At 45.9% G+C, this 17335-nt stretch overlaps 1 protein-coding gene across 4 annotated transcripts in view; it reads right to left on the minus strand.

Annotated features, from left to right (window-relative positions):
• The window catches only part of gbf1 (golgi brefeldin A resistant guanine nucleotide exchange factor 1), a 78846-nt gene that overhangs the window by 22969 nt on the left and 38542 nt on the right, over window positions 1-17335 (minus strand). For 2 of the 4 annotated variants that reach the window (XM_040033835.1, XM_040033834.1), the window contains exons 4-17: window positions 13949-14080; window positions 10110-10228; window positions 9922-10030; window positions 9402-9462; window positions 5591-5645; window positions 4251-4286; window positions 3064-3208; window positions 2736-2962; window positions 2452-2620; window positions 2113-2324; window positions 1632-1730; window positions 1347-1541; window positions 321-513; window positions 42-179 (exon numbers count right to left, since the gene is read on the minus strand). In XM_040033835.1, the coding sequence (XP_039889769.1) occupies window positions 42-179; window positions 321-513; window positions 1347-1541; window positions 1632-1730; window positions 2113-2324; window positions 2452-2620; window positions 2736-2962; window positions 3064-3208; window positions 4251-4286; window positions 5591-5645; window positions 9402-9462; window positions 9922-10030; window positions 10110-10228; window positions 13949-14080 (1890 nt within the window). The remainder of the gene's footprint in view (window positions 1-41; window positions 180-320; window positions 514-1346; window positions 1542-1631; window positions 1731-2112; window positions 2325-2451; window positions 2621-2735; window positions 2963-3063; window positions 3209-4250; window positions 4287-5590; window positions 5646-9401; window positions 9463-9921; window positions 10031-10109; window positions 10229-13948; window positions 14081-17335) is intronic. The other 2 variants (XM_040033837.1, XM_040033836.1) reach the window with 1 other exon arrangement.

A 17335-nucleotide genomic window follows, 5' to 3' on the forward strand; every position in this document is an offset into this window, starting at 1 on the left:
CGCAGCGCTTAGACAAACTTTAAAGAAGACGGAGGCCTCACAAAGGTCGCCGTCTCCCTGATCCTGTCTGCCCAGCCTCATCTTCTCGGCCATTAGATGTCCACTGGTTGGAGGATACACTGGTGCTTTTTCAGGCTGCGAGGGACTCAAACCATTGGTACTGCCAAGTCTACTAACATCTGTAAACAGAAGGGAAATGTTTTTACTGAAGCTGTCCATGTCCAACGTGTGTGCTATTCAATCACATGACAAAGGTGAAAAAGACAGTAAAATGACACCCAAGCTGCATCTATGAGGTGTGAAGTTATCTGTGCTTATACCAGCTGCAGAGTCTGTTTCAGCTTTGGCTGCACCCTCTCCGTCTGCCAGCGCAGTCTCTGCTTGGTCTTGCTGAGCTATGCTGCTTAGCACCCTGGCCTGGCAGTGAGCTTCGATGCTGTCGATCACTGTGAGCAGCGCCTCCAGTGACAGGAGGTGGGTGGTGTACAGCTGCCCCGACACGGGAAACGCGTTCTATCGCCACAGAAGAAAAAACACTTTCACATAATACTCACATCATAATCTACAGAATATTAGCCTGCAAACGGTCTATTGTCCAGGTACATAATACTACCTGTGAATACAGTGTTATAATTAGCGTTCCTACGACTGGACATGTTTGGCTCTGTTCTGACTGATCTTTTGTTTCTGTCTGCTTCACTTGGATCATCTCTGGCAGCTTCGTCTGAGGTCATTTTGAAGTTGATGGACTATTTGACCACATGTGTACCACTGTGCAGCATCCTCTCTTCTTTTAAATGCCTGCAAGCTGAGGAGCCTGGCCGGAGGACTCCTCCTCCTGTTGGGAGACAGCTCTCTGCAGTCCTGACTCACACAAAACATGGTTCTCATGTGAATAACATGAGTTTATGTGATTAGTGCATGTTGTTTTTATTTACATTTTACACAGCCCAAGTTTTCGAGACTGTGTTTATACATTGATTCAACATCACTGTTGCACGGCAACCAAAACAGCTGACATGTGCAGTGGACGATGGGGAACAGGACGGTGGTGCAGTGAAACGGCTGGTTTGGAGATCAATGCAAATCTGCTTTCTGTTATCACCTGTATGTTGTTCCTATGACCTAAAACACTAATATTTTTCAAGTGGTGCCCAGTGTGTCAGAGCCAAACACTCAGGAGTAGAAGAAATGGAGGACGCTCTAAACCTCTTCTAACAGAAAACTGGTTTCTATTATTTTGCCATTGAAATACATACAAACAGAACAACTGCAGCAGTCTGCTCTCAGTACAAAAAGGTAACCAGGGCCTGTTCATCACTAGCAAGCCTTTCAGGGCGGGTTACCTTAGACAGCAGCTTGGTGAGGTCTTCAAAGAGGTTGGAGCAGTAAAAGTCACAGTCATAGTTAATGTAGAGCTCAGTGACAAAACTGGGGATCCTCCATAACTGGACCAGTGCCTCCAGAGCCACCTCCTTCATCTCGTAGGGCATCTTAATGTTCTCTGAAGTGATGATGTCTATGAGCTTCTTCAGGTACATCTGAGCAAACAGAGACATGGCCATCAGGTCCTCAGGGACTAACACTATGAAAGCTGAATGACAGGAGTGTGGATCAATGAGAACAGCTACCTCCAGCTGAAACTTCAGGTGCACTCTCATGCTTTCAAAGAGCAAGAAGCAAACCCGTATGGATGAAGCATACAGGTTCATACGGTCCACACTCAGCAGCTGGAACACAGATGAGGTACTTCATCAGCAAGGCCTCATAACTACACCAGCGTACTGCCCTGCAGAGGACTCAGGCCTCGACAAAGAGAACCAATCAGTCCATCTGAGGTCAGATAAATCAGCCGAGAAGGTTAAGAGGAGATCTCTGGGTTTATAACCTAAAAACACTCCGGTCATGTCTGTCATTAGCAGTGAAACACAAATATATGGTGCACACTTTTAGCCGTCTCAGTAAGGAACCTGGACCAGATGCTTTAGTTCAATAAAAAGCCAATAATTGCTAAAAAGACTCCGATCAGCACAGAGTTACCAAAATAAGACCGCGGGTTTGACGAGGACTGCTCCTCACTGTCAGCAACGACATCATCTACATTTAATTTACCTGGAACAGGTGTCGACAGAGCTCGTCTTTGACCAGCACTAACAAGGACTGGTAGTTAGGGATGTGTGCTGATTCCAGGGCTACAGTCAGCAGCTGCAGCCCCATGTGCATCATGGCATCAGTGTTGTGGCGGTCATGAGGGTTGGTCAGTGAAATCAGGAAACGAAACAGCTCTCTGAGACACGGCAGGCCATACGGGATGAGGGATGCTCCTACAGACAAGAGGCAAAAGGACAAGAGGTTAGAGAGAACCACTCTACAGCTTTCTTTATGCGTCACAGAAACATGGAACTCTCAGATCATCTTCTGCCCTTCTTGCTAAATTCAGCTGGATCCTACCATCTCTTTGCGTGGACTGTGTGAAGCGGACGCCTCTGGGGTTGACGTAATCCATATCATGGACAGAGGCACTGTCTGACTGCTCTGTAATGGAGTCTTTGTCCTCCAGAACCTCAGGGATGGACTCCACTGAGGCTGACGGGGCTGGTTCAGCCTGCTGGCCCTCAAACTAGACAGAAAGAGGAGCAGCACAAGAGATTAGAGAAGGACAGGGAGAAGCGAGGAAATACAATGTCTCTCACGGAGCCGAAAATGTAAACAAGAGCCATTAGAAACATGTTCACCTGTGCATCTGTAGAGCCAGACTCAGTCCCTGTGAGTGCAATGGCTGCACCAGCGGTTGATGCAGAGCTGCACTGATCCAGGTCAGAAAGGTCTTCCCTGGAAGTAGTTTTTGAGCAGGTGTCCAGGCCGCTGTCAGTGGCTGTTGGGCTGCAGATAGATGAGGCAGAGCTGTCTGAGACGGGAAGGCTGGGATTGGACAAGCCCTCCTCCATGAACGGGACACCACCTGAGAACACAGGATCCAGTCATACAGCGCTCCACCAAAGACCTGAAAGCCAAGCTCTGCTTACAGACGGCTGAGTCCATTATTACGACAGCGCGTCCTACCCGAGAGGTTGTTGTTGAGCGTGCTGGGCTGGCTTGGTTCCATCTGACCGGAGGAACTACGGACCATGTGCCGAGGCGGCCGCGGGGAACGTTTCTGTTTCTTCCATTTAGATGACTCGCTCATGCCACCGGCACGCATCTTCAGCTGGAGGAAACACAGTGGTTCAGTGAGTCAGCTGATCCATCATCACTGAGCAATGACAATGTTTCACTTCTCTTTATATCCAGATCATTTACACACTCGTAATACACAAGAGGCACCGGGACTCGTGTGGCATGTCTTCAGCCGGCGCTGTGTACCTGGAGTGGAGTGCTTTGAAACCAGATTTATATATGCTGGTAGAACTTACACAAGCTGTAATGGACGTTATTGTATTAGTGACTCTTTATTACATGGCGTGCTGCGGGGAGAAGGTCATTCTAACGTCTCAGGTTTATCTGAGCACTTGACGACGTCTCGTTGGTAAACTGTCTCCATACTCTCGCACGTTACTCTCGCTTAGCTAGTGCAGCTTTGTTGTGTTGGCGTCTACTTGCCACATAATTTGCACAGCACGGTTTTCTGCTCTTTTCATGCTACAGTTTAGAAACGAGCTCCTTGACTTGTCTGGCTGATTCTCCTGTGGCGCACTATTACAAACCATCATCTAAAGCAATGAAAATTATTGCACTGAACAGAATATGAAACGAACCCTGTATGCAGATCGCATAGCCCTGCCCCACTATGAGAAAGAGTCAAAAAAGAACAGGAAGAGACTTCTGCTGGAAGAATATTCCCTAAGGTTTTCATCCTCTAACTATTTATTTATTTATTTAACACTTGGGATAGTTGGAAGTCTGTTTTAAATAAAGAAAAACACACATACAAAAAAAAGCTATCTGCTAACAGCTGGGACACATATTGGCACATGAAATCCAACAGCTGTGTGGCCCAAATGAATTCAATCATTTAAAGTGAAGTATGATAATCCAGATGTGAGTATTACACAGTCATAGACTGCTATGTGTCACACAATGACCAGCAGGATCTGCAGGCCTGCTTCCTGTTTTTGTGTCATGTCATGCCTCCATCTTGCCAAGGTCACAGGTAAAGGAAAAGAGGTTAAGGTAGCGAGGGTAAGTCAAAGGTTATTGGGAGAGAATCTATATACTGCCCTAGCCTAAATACTGAGAGTAATCTTCCTTACCTGCACACGTTTGTTTTTCCACAAGATATTGTAAGCCTCAGAAGAGAAGGGGAGCAGGCAAGGCCCGTGATTAGTGATGGATAACATTATCAGCAGATAAGTGGGACCAACACATAACACAACTGAGCATACACATCTATGCACGATGGGAGGAGTGCAAACAGTGCTCCGGATCAGAGTGCACAGTCACTGTAGGCTGTAACCAAGAGCAGCCAGCACAGATGTGTCAGTGGACAGGCAGACCATGCAAGAAGCAACAAGTGCTAAAACTCTGGGAACACCCCAATCTGCATCGAATACACATATGTGACGTGACACGTAACCAGCAGCTCAAAGGACAAACAAGGGTCATTGTTGTGGTGTACAGTGCTGTACCAGTCAGTGCTTCAGAGGCAGGGACATTCACAGAAAGTCCAGACTGAACCACAACAGGCTTTCATAGAGGTGAGCACAGCTGACTGGATGAAGCCGTTTACTTTAACCTGCATCTGACTTGTGTTTGCAGGGATTGAATTTACCTGTAAGCTCAAAGCGTCTTCATATTTAGTCATGTGACAGATCTTCTAATTACACTGAATATATAAAAGATTTACACATTTAAAGCTGTAAAGTGATTTTGCCCATAAAGCCGGTGCAATGTAAGAATGAGCTTCAGATAAAAACTGCCATTAGAAGTTGCAGGAGCAGTCAGCAGCAGGCGAACAGAGCACCACAGTCACGGCTTTAACACCTCTCAGGGGCTCAAGGAGAAAACTCACCTAATTATTTTTGCATATACAGTACAAAGGACTCACAAATGTCATCTCTAACAGTGCAATAAAAGAGCAGCATCTGATAGATAAAGCCAGAGTGTAGCTAGTTCTACTGTTAACTCTTCTTGTTATCACTTAGTGCAACTACAACATGTAATTACAGTCTACACCACAGCACCACTGTGCTGCTCACTGGTGGATACTGCAGAAATGTTGAGATGCTGATGTTTGATTCAACTACATCCTTAAAACCACCGATGTTTAACACTCATGCGCTCATGCACTCCCACCAAGAAGCCATGCTAACCCTGCCAGTTAAGTACCCTGTCTAGCCCACTCTGACTTGTGTTTCTATGCTGCTCTGCACAAATAACATCCTCAGAGTCCAGTATGACAGGTAGGGTCTGTGGGAAGGAGAACAGGGACACATCCAAGTACAGGAAACTTGAAAAGAAAACTAATAGTTACAAATAATAAAGTGGATACAAGCACAGGGGGAGGACACGGACTCAGACGGAAGATTAACAAAGAATAAGAGAAAGCACGATGACAGCAAGCAGCACACATTCACAATCTCAGCCATGTTACCTTCTTCATGTTAGCACCAACATAACTCTTGGCCTCCTCTTTGAACTGGGGGAGTCTGTAAAGAGACATGAACATGTTACAACATCCCATCTACAGTCTAGGACATAAATCACCAACCTCGCCCACGCTGTGCATCTTAGATGATGTAAGTGAATTAGAAATGGAAGCAAACACACCAACAGTCAAAAGACTGGACACACATTCTCATTTAATGGGTTTTCTTTATTTTCATGACAATTTCTATTGTAATCTACGGAGCTCATCTAATCCAGGTTTAAGGTCCCGTCCCAGACGCCTTGATGTCCACTCACGTCTTGGGTCGTTTGATATCGATAAATCACGTGATAGGGTGGGGCTAGGTCTCCCAATGGGTTCATCCAAAACCTCGGCTGATACTGACCCACACCTGTTTTCACACCTTGGCTCAGGTGATTGGGCAGATGATCAATGGCTCTCTTAAAGGACAGCTTCAATCTCTCCACCAGTTCCTCTTAGAACTGAAGAAGCTTCTCAGATGAAACCTCGTCAAGAAACTCAAAGAAGTCCAGTCACTGTTCCTCCCAAGCTCTTTCGATTATCATGACCTGGCTGATCGAGGACCTACACAGACATGATAGCCTGAGCTCTGACTACCTTCCCTCTTTGTTATCATCCAATTACACGTCTCCAGTCCAAATGCCACTCCAGTATCTTTGCTGTTTCACTGAGAGGGTTCAGGCTTGCACAGGACAGACGCATCCCACGCTTGATAGCGTTGTGTGCTTGAAGTAGGCCTCTAGTGTTGCTCGCCATCAGGGTCCTGTTGATCTTGTGGTGTTCTAGGAATTCCAGGATCTATGAGGCATTTGTAGACTTTCTTGTACTGACGTATTCATGTACTGAGCCATGTGCCTGTGCATTATGTACTCTGCCACTGAGAGCACACCTTGGATGGCTGAGTGGAGAACAGCTGGTTTATTCTCATGACTTCCTTCTCTGGTATACCTGTTCAGGCAGTAAGCCGAGGCCATGCTTTGCTTGGCAGTTTCTAAGGCCTAAGACACGGAAGGTAAGGTATTCTTCATCACACCTTTCTCCAGCTCTAACAGTTCCCCAGCTTCCCTCCACACCACCTTGATCTTGGACCAATCTTGGAGGGTGAGGATGATGATATCTCCCGCCTGATGTCCTGGCTCCTCTTCGCCGTAGCATTTATATCGTACATTGTTAATCTCTAGTTGTGATAGCAGTTGCTTCTTCCGAATGTTGGAATGCTGACCTACTGGTTTCGCCGTCAGTCTGGATGTTGGCTGTCGAAGAGGGCTGCCACGATTAGTCGACTAGTCACGATTACGTCGACTATCAAAATCATCGATGACTAATTAACAGCTCATTACAGCAAATGTAATGTGTCTGCATGACAGAGCCAAAGAAAAACAAATTAAAGTTGTTTTTAAATCAAATTTGACTGGTAGTCTTGGAAAAGTGTCCAGTGACTGATTTGTTGAAGTCACAGCAGTAATTCTGTGCCATTCCTTTATTAGCGTGTAAACCAAAAGTTCACGCCTCCCTGTTTATTTAGGCAGAGGCTTTAAATAACTGTTGTATACTGGCCCAGAGGTGGTAACTGGCTCCTGCACGGACACTGCTTTAAAGTTATTTAGTGCATCCTTTAGCCCTGAACCAAAAGCCAAAACACTAACAACGACTTTTTGATTAAAACTCTACAAAAGTACAATAATAAATAATAAAAAACCCCAAAAGAAAAAACATATAGCACTAAACACAGAGCCTGTCATAAGCTGCTTAAGAGGAAATATTACTTTAAGAGTGTCAGCACATTCAGTGAAGCCACAAACGTAAGGCATCACATACAACTGTATGGAATGATTCTATGAAACGTTGGTGAATGTCTATGTTTGAAATAAAAAAGAACTGAACTGAGTACGTTAGTGTGTCACCAGGTTTCTGTGAAGCTAAAGCTTCGCTAGAAAATGATGAGATTAGAGCTCATCAACATCCAAGCACACACACACACACACACACACACACACACACGCAGGCGCACACACACGCGCACACGCGCACACACACACGCACACACACACACACACACGCGCACACACGCACACACACACGCACGCACACACGCACGCGCACACACACACGCACATACACGCACACACACACACACACACGCACACGCGCACGCGCACACACACACACACACACAGTGTGTGCGAGCCAGCAGCCTTCTCCTGACATTAGCTCAGCGTTAATAGAGTGTTGTTCTGTAAGCACGATTATTGGATGATCTGTGGGTCCAACAGATTAACATGCTTAATACGTTCAGCAGCCAATCTAAGACTGAGCTGCTGCTCATTACTCTCTGATGGAGGTGGGTGAGGGTGGAGGGCATCCCAGACTCACATCTCTATTATCTGGGGTCTGTGGACAAGCGGGGGGCTGGGGCTGAACACGAAGGAAATGAGCTGTGAGTCGTATGTGTGTCTGTGTGTGCGAGAGTGCAGGATGAGAACAATAGAGTAAAAGTCCAGACTCATTCATTGCACCTGCTCGTGTGCTGAAATGTCTGTTAGTGAGATTTATGCTAACACAGTCAAGTCTTGTAAGAGGACTTGATAACAAGAATCCAGGCAGCAAATAACAACTGGACTGCTCAGAGGAACTGGCAGCAAACAGCAACAACCTCGGCAAAAACTAATTCTGGACTTCACCGAAAGGACGATAAGCTAGTGCTTTGTGACAAACCCCATGTCAAATAGTCTTAGTTAAGAATGCACAACATCAGGGAGGAGGTGAAACAAATCACACCTTTAATTTAAGCTCTGTTTGTTATCCAGCTGCAGTCGGTTTCACTCACATCAGCAGACATGCTTTTGCTGATTGCTTCTATGTGGCGTTGCTGGCAATGCTAACTCTCAGTGCGTGATGTGTGTGTGTTTAATATTTATAGGGGCTGGAACATTGCTGCTGAATCAGAGAGCAGCTTTATCTATATGCAGATCATACAGCATGCAGCTCAAGTGGCTCATCCCTTTGTCTGTGACCACATGTGCCTGGCACTCCTGAACACATGGTGTGGACGATGGTGCTGTGAGTGAGTGAGAGGGGAGTTTGATTAGACCAGACCTTCCCAAAGTGGGGGGGCGCAGAGCCAATGCAGGGGGGGAGCGGAATGAAAAGGGGGGGGAAAAACAAAACGCTTGGACACTGCTAGCATGGGCGCCCACAGAAACACAAAGCAGGAGATGAAGCATCGCTGAATATGTTTCCAAACCAACTTCATTCTAAGCCAAAGACTAGAAAATATGGTGAAGCAAAACTGCCCTTTGGCTTCACAAGTGCCGAGGTAGGTCTCCCTGCAGGATTGGTTTTCCCTTTGTCGGGAGCAGCGCTGGCTGTTCAAATATCAGAATAAACTTGGCAAACTTCATATACAGAATCTTACATTGGAAGAAACAGACTGAGGTAACAACAGCTTGTGGTGAGTGTTCTGGTCAAAAGACAAACATTTAAGACACAATAAGCATTTCTCTCACAGATCTTACTGAACGTGTGATCATGTATTTAATGTGGATACAAAGCCTGTCAGTGAGCCCACAGCTCACAAAGCTCTGCCTCCACTTTCCAGGCTCTTCTGAATATCCTGCCATGAGGTGCTAACCTGTATCTCTGGCAAACTTACTATGGACATTTATTTTAAGTTCCAAAACGAGAGTGTTTGTCTTACAACCTTCCTCATTTATGTTAAAGATAGTCAGCTTGCCTTCTGCAACAAACCACCAACACAACCCCGTCATTTATTTACCTGGAGAATAACAGCTGCACCATGTCGACCAGTGTATGTTCAGCCGTCTTCCTGAGGAGCTCTGCACACACAGACATTAGAGACATGAGAACCAAAAACTGTGTGAGAGAGGAGACGCCTCTGGGTGGAGACAGTTTAAGACATAATTTGATATTTTTATGTAAATAACAGGACTGGACTAGAACCTCACAGAAGACGGCGGTACAGCCAAAGAACAGGTCGTCCAATAAGATGAATAAGATGTGAAAATGTCTTCTGTTATCAGTGTGAGGCTAATCTCACACAAACACTGTACCTAATGTCGAGTCCTCAGGGTCAGAATGATTTAATATTCTTATTCTTTTAGCTTTATCCTTCACTCCCAGCCTGTCTGAGTACCATTTCACAGGCATTAAAGGATAAACACTGCATCACAGGAGCCGTGTTGTGAAGGAGCTGCTGGAATGTGCCAGTAAAACTTGATCAAACTGTTTCCAATAAGGATGCAATGCTTCCTTGAATTAGCTTCAAATAAACTTACCACTTAGACGCATCTCAAAGCAGATCCTGAAGCAGGACTGCATGATCTCACAAACAGACTCGTTGGTCAGGTGGGCTCCCACTGGTGTCAGCAACAAAGTCCTCAGGACCTGAAGCAGCAGGTACAACTGTACTAACATGCATACTGTGGTTGGCAGTGACAGCGCTGACCAAACAAACGGGGCATACCTGTAGAATTTTCATAAGGACAACTTCATCACTGGCCGGGTCTGTTCCTACAAATCTAGCGTGCGTGACGGCGTCCGCCATGTTCTCAATGGCCTCCGCTGCTGCCTCGTGGCTAGCATCTGCCAACAGACAACAAACAGAAGGTTCTCAAAGAGTCAGACTGTCGTCACTGAAGGGGCGCCGAAGAGAAGCTGACTCTCAGACGCGTGTTCATCGACGAGGTCCAGCTCGACTGGACTTATCCTACATCGTCTTCATCTTGAGCTTTCGCACAGCTGGCTGAATAAAGGAAGACTTGATTCAGTCATCTCAAAACTTATGATGGCCAGTCTTGAGATTTCCTTCATTAATAATCAACTATTACTTTTGCTGCTGCAGAACATGTGGCATACACCACAAGCATATAAAATGATGTAGCACAGAGCACCGTAAAGTGTCGCATATATGTTTGAAAATGCTTTAAAATAATGCAGTGACTCCATGGCACACGTGTACGCTGCACCGAAGGCTCAAGAAGCTTGTATGTGCTGACAGGACAGGAACAATGCTGCTTCTGTAGAGCGCTGTCCACCATCACATCCATGTGTTTGCAGTGAGGTCAGTGACTGCTGCCTTTGGCATGTAGGTACTGCATTCACCACATTTTCTTTCCTAATTAAAAACAATGTTTAAATCTGGAACATCATTTTAAAAGCTTTTAGATTTTTATAGGACTTGACCAAGCAGGCGGTTGAACTGATGTGGCCTCCCGTCTCAACTCTGAGGCTTCCAATACCTAAGACTCAAAAAGGACATTACATTAGGAACCCTAGACATATGTATAAATATCCTAAACTGTGACATGAAGTAAGTGCAGAGTTTCTGCTTGCATGAACCATTTAGGATTTAACTTTACACAGTCTCAAAGGTAACTGGACAAACTAACGTAGTTCTACAGTTAGAGCATTTTTCCTCCAATCAGTGACTGCCAGATGTTCAGCGGTGATATAAATACAGTGTGAGCCATGATATCCAACACGTGGTGGCAATGAGCAACTATGAAGACGTGTTCAAACAGCATCCATCGACACCGTGCTTCAAACCGTGGATCTAGAGACCAGATGTGGCCCTTTATTGAACGTAAGCTTGGACAAACAGCTTACGTCCACCGACTCCTGTCAGAGCAACAGCCCCAGTGTTTTTGAAACCAGAGTGGCTGAGCCATCTTGTTTTTCTTTCCCACCATCCTCACGAGCAGCAATTCATTAACTAATAAGCGGGGGGGGGGGGATTAGGACTATCCCAGCGAGGCAACAATGCAGCCTGTCAACATTAACACTCTGACACAACCTTTCCCTCTGAACATGTGTTTACTACATGATATGTAATTAAAGTTAAAGACACTTCTTGGGAATTTGCTCTTTGACAGATGGTGTGGAGAACAAGAGTCAGTGGTTTGTTTAAGGCTGAGAACTGGTTTCAGAAAAGTCCAGGGAGATGGAGTCATGCTGACATCCCTCCAGAGTCGAGGGCGACAACAACCATGGAGGTCATGTTGGAAACATCCAACACCCACATGGAGAAACTGGAGCCACATGGGGATCGAGCAGAGAGTCAGAAGTGATAGAAAACACTAATCCTTCCTCTGGCACAGAGCGGAGGCAAGTGGTGTCCAAAGGTGGGCTATGGTGGGGGGGTTTAAAATAACACTGAGGAAAGGAGAGGCTCAGTGTGTGTGTGTGTGTGTGTGTGGGGGGGGGGGGGGGGGGGGGGGGGCTGCAAAGTCAACAGGGGGCTGAAACAGCTGCCACATGAAGTCGAGTCTGTGGTCCAGAAACACACACATTCTGTGGCGTAACAGAGTGGGCGCAGAGGCAGGGACGCACAAAAAGAGCTCGAGCTGCACTCTGCATGACAAACCACACACAGGGAACACTTACTTTATTGGATTTATACTCGTTCTGTTCCTGAGCAGTTTGTTCACCTGGTCATCTTCCTAACAGCACACCATGCTGCTCTGCTAACTATGAGCTGTGGTTCACAGAGCGGGGGCTGAACTACAATCAGCTTTTCACACACTGAGCATGTGTCCAAAGAGCTAGTTGACTGTATTTACACTCATTTTCTTCAATGCTCTGACTGTGAGATTCAGCAAATGGCCCTGTGTGACACTTTGTTTCATTACAGCAGGCAGTTTATTAAGAACAGAAGAGTTTACTCCAGCCTCGGCCCCAGGCAGGCTTCAGCTGTACTCTAAGCTCGTCTCTTCTGGCAGTCCCTGCAGCCTAAGCCTCGGCTGAGCCTCGCTCTGAGCCCTGTGAGGTCCAGTGACCACGCGGCTGCTAGCAGCACAGTGTGGGACTGCTGACTACAGGAGACTCTGAGAAAACAAAGAAGGGGCAGAGGGGGAAAGATGAGCAATAAGATGAGAGCGAATAGACCCCATTTCTGGATGTCTGTCAACAACCAGGCTTAGTTTGCTCTCACTCTGCCAGAAGACCTCCGACCACAGAGAGGAGCCACTGCTCTCTAAGTAAAATTAAAATGTGTGCGTCTTACAGTCATTTCCACCGAGATGTCTGTAGACTATTCCACTATTAAACTGTATTCCAGTGTAGCCTGACGGTGTGCTGACCTTTTTGTATCATATTTGTGTGACACCTACGCAGTTCTCTCTCTGCACTTTGACAGGCCTGTCTGACTGCAGGCAGCTTTACAGACTCACAGGCAAACGCTCAGTGAGGAAAACTTGCATCCAGAAAACAGAAATCCACCAAAGCCTTACTCGGTGGTGTCTGTGTGGCCAGCAGGTGGCAGTATGTGACTGGAACGGTCATGTTTGAGTCCATTTATCTTCTACTTGCTCAGAGTACAGTCAGTTCAAACACAGACGGCTGGGATTGGAGCTCCAGAACCACGAGGTTCATTTGGTGTTCACTCAGCATCTGTCCATTGTAACGTGTCTATCGACTGCCCTGCAGCTCTGCACCGACTGAAGCTGCTCCTCAGTTTTATTCACATCCTTCACAAGAAAGCTTCAATGTAAAGGAGCGAGCACCAAGACAGTTTCCCAGCAGCTCTCTAACAGGGTGCCTACAGCTGTTTGACAGCACCGTCACGCTGCCTCAGACCCTGCTGCTCACACCAACACCTGGTGATGCATCGTCATTTCACACTTGGCAGACACTGGGCCACATTTCCCTGATGAGGCCAACGATGGCAGCGACCTTCGGTTCATTCTGCAGCAGCTATGAAGAACAGAAACATGTTCCTGGGCCGACTGCGCTCCTGGACTTCACCTGAAGGTGGTTTCCTCTCTTCTCGGTGTCATAAAGAAAGTCACCTCAGCCAGGTGTTCGTATTCCTTCATCTGCTGAACCAAGTCACAGACACAGGCTCCACAGCCACATTCGTCCTGGATTTAACCTAGAAAAAAGAGGCTGCTGGTGCTAGCCCACTGTAGTCAGCCACTATCCCAACAGTGTGTGAGACACATGACAACATCGGACACACAATCTGAAGAATGTAATTCATGCTTTAAATGGCTCTTACACACACACGTCTGACCCCCTCCCCCGAGGCTGACCTCATGCTTAACTGTTTTTCTGCTATTTATTCAATTAATTACCAGGAACCCTCCTGTTATTAATATTAGACCTAGAACCACTCCCACACCAGTCTTACCATTTGAAGGAAATGTGATTAAACTGGGAAATGATGCTTTCTCATCCTGGGCATGAGGTTTTTGGGTTTGTTTAAGAATCGAGTGCATTCATCAGCATGTTTAGTCTTCACATGAAGCCGCTCCACTACTATCTGGAAACCAGGTCACTTTCATATACAGGTAAGGATTTTCTTACCTATAAGGCCGTGAGACAGGAACTTGTTGACAGAGGTAAGAGCGAGGCCTGTGATTGGTCCAGTGGTGTCCTCGGAGCGCACGACTTCTAGGAAAGGCCTCAGGAAAATATTGGGTTCAACATCTGACAGCTCTGAAAAACAACGCAGGCACACATAATCAGGCACACGGTCCTCTGCAAAGGCTTTATCACTGTCATGATCTGGAGCAAACAGTTTTTCCCCAGACTCCAAATGATGGTTCGTGCAAACAGCTGTGCCGATAAATCGATGAGGAATTAACATGACCTGTGTTTTACTTAATGGTGAGGGGAAGACGAGGGGGGTGGAAGATCTTTGATACAGGCACTGCTAAGGCAGGGAGAGAAGTGTGCTAACAGTAGAATAGGTTAGCATTTGGGTAAAGAGGCTCCACACTCCCTATTATTGATCTATTCTTCTTCATTTTTACCTCCACCAGTGTTTTTAGAGTCAATCTGCAAAACCCGACCAAAGAACAACAATGAGACTTCAGTCTGTGAGCACCGCAGGGTCCCCAACACACTAGCTTTTTATATCACACACTTAAACACAACAGATAATGATCAAAGTGATGAACAATAAATAAAATGAATCAATAAAATGATTTAAGAGCATATTTACAAAGGACCACTACCCACTCTGAACCTGAAAGCTTTTCCCACAGCGTTGGGAGCTGTCTCCGTGTGCTGCAGCAGCGAGAGTGAAACTAAGAGCCGACTACAAGAATGCGCACCGTACCAGCACAGTGCAGTCAGGTGCTGCTCGTCACACTGTCAGAAGCATCATTTCGCACATGTCTCCACTGCTTTACAGTCCAGCGGTGGCTTGTTTCACACCACTGTGTCTGGTGGCTTGCACTGCTCGTGGTGATGCAAGGCCTGGATGTAGCAGTTATGGAAACCCATCCCATCCCTGGTCCTGAGAGCCGTTCTTTCATAAATGTCTGCAGAAGCAATCACAAAGCCTCGGTGCTCACTTTTAGTACGAGACTATGATAGGTGTCCATCAGCTTTCTACAGGAGGGTGGCAGTGGTTTATTACTTTATATTCAAACACATGTAGTTTAAGAGGAAGATCTGCTGTCAGCAGATCCTGAAGACGACTTCATCAGAGACGACGGGCCATCAGTAAACACAGGGCTGAATGCAGCCTCTCTGTGGCCTTTGAGAAGTCCAGGAAAATAAATAATTATAGCTGCAGCCAAGCTTAGACTGACCTCAGGACGACACTGACCAAACTGCAATACAGAAATGAGTTTTCAGTCAGAGGTGCGTGTTGCCTTCTATGAGCTGTGTTTGCTGCATACAGTCTGTCTTGTACACAAGTCCAACTGGAGCTGAGCTTAACTGGAGACCAAAAGAAAACCAGTTTGTGAAATGAAGCCATTATGATTCACCATGAGCCTGATCCCATCTACCTTGACTTGCTGGAGCTCGTCTCTCTGCTCAGAGCTGTAGGAGAGGATCCAGCCATGTGTGCATTACCTTCACAAATGGCCCTCGCAAAGGAAGGGAAGAGAGCCGGGGGTGAACCTCTGCCCCCAGAGAGCACATCAGGATGAGGCAAACTCTCTGAACAACAGAGGCCGTCTTTAACACATGCGCATCTATTGGCACTGGAGCAGAAAAGCTTAGAGCACAGGGAGCAACTACAGCAGATGAATCTGAGCTGAAGACACTGTTCAGACAAAAAGGACAAAAGCAGAAAGCAAACAGGCCTCTGTTTATTGTGGTGTCTTTGTAAGGCTTTCCAAACAGAGTCGTGGAGCTCTACAATCCCAAAATGCAGGATCTAAGCACAATATGGAGTTCTTCTAATGATGGAGACTCACTAACTTCCATGCATCCCTTTAAGAGGGAGTTACAGGGCTGACTGGACTCTGTGGGAAATAAACCAGAACGTTGCAGACGTCTGCTGATTTTAGACATTTGTTGCTATTTATAAGAACAGATATAAATGAGGCCACAAACACAACAAGAGTGTGGCGTTTTTCTCCCTTTGCTCATCAGTGCACAGTCAGCACTTACTGTCCCGTTCATGTATCAGCAGTATCCTTTCACTGCCTACTTCATGCTCCTCATTTTCCTTTGCCAAGTCTGTCAGTCCGAGGTCAGAGGTCACCACATCCCTGTGACACAGTCTGTTTAATGTTCTTCTACATGATAAAGAAAAAGCTGCTGTGACAGCCAAACAAAGACTCTTCAGTTATCATGAACACATTTGGAAAACAGCAGAAAAGGTTTTTGGGGTTTTACACTGTAGTCGTAAATAAACTTTGTAAAGTAGAAACTTTTCTGTCATGTAGTCGTTTATTTCTTAATGACTTTGTGTGGTAACATGCACACACTTCTGCATGTAGTTTATTTTACGGGACGTTCAATAACTGTACATTTAATCTTTTTCATTTTAGCCAGCTCCTAAGAAACCCTGCGCTCAGCTCATCCCCGTTATCACTGCAGTCAGAAGCTGCTCTCTTCACGTGTCCCAGTGTACCTGGCCTGTACCACTACAGTGCTGTCTTTGGAACGTCTGCCCCTTTGACTCTTTCACATAATGGTATGATCCCAGTCTGTCGTTACATGTGATTGGCCACATGGTGTGCTCATTGAAATCGAGTCCCACCCCTGCCTGCACTGATTCTCAGCAGGGCTGAACCCGCGGCTCCCACACACTGACGGGACATTAATAATTGACATATGAAATTATCTCGCAGGGCAGATATAACTGTGTAATTGGGCCATAGGTCTGACAGGCCTGCTGTGAGGTTTGCCTATGTCATTTATATTTATTAAAACTGAACAGTAGGGCTGGTCCTTTGATTTTTCTGACAGTCGACAGAGCCCCTTATAACCCCGTGTGCCTTATGTATGAACTCTGGTTGTGTTTACTGACCTCGAAACGATTTTATGTGCACGGCGCTCGAAAATCTGTCAAATGTTTTAGTGCGACTTTGCTAAGCTATGAAGCCGCACCGCTTGATGGATTGTCGGAGCATTACGGTTATCGTAGGCGGAGCCTCGCAGAGTGATACGTACTGTGCTTCAACATAATATTACCGTATTGTGTGTGTATAACCTCTTTTTAAGTGTTGTGGATATTATACATGGTTATGCTGAGGATGTGTCGGCCAGTTTCCACTGGAAACGCCTTTTGGTTAAACTGTCAGCGAGGAGTTTGTATTTGCACTGTTAATTTTTATATAACTTTAATTCACATAAACAGCTGCTTGTTTAAGTGAAAATGCATTGATTTTTTTTGCACTAATAAAGTTGTGGAGTTGTAAAGTATTTTGTCTCGTGTCAATTATATCCTCAGTTATATCCTTATCACAACTTTTCAAATGTATATGGTGATAAATATTTTTGGTC

The sequence above is a fragment of the Simochromis diagramma genome, unplaced genomic scaffold, assembly GCF_900408965.1.
Source record: "Simochromis diagramma unplaced genomic scaffold, fSimDia1.1 OVJJ01000176.1, whole genome shotgun sequence".
Classification (NCBI taxonomy): domain Eukaryota; kingdom Metazoa; phylum Chordata; class Actinopteri; order Cichliformes; family Cichlidae; genus Simochromis; species Simochromis diagramma.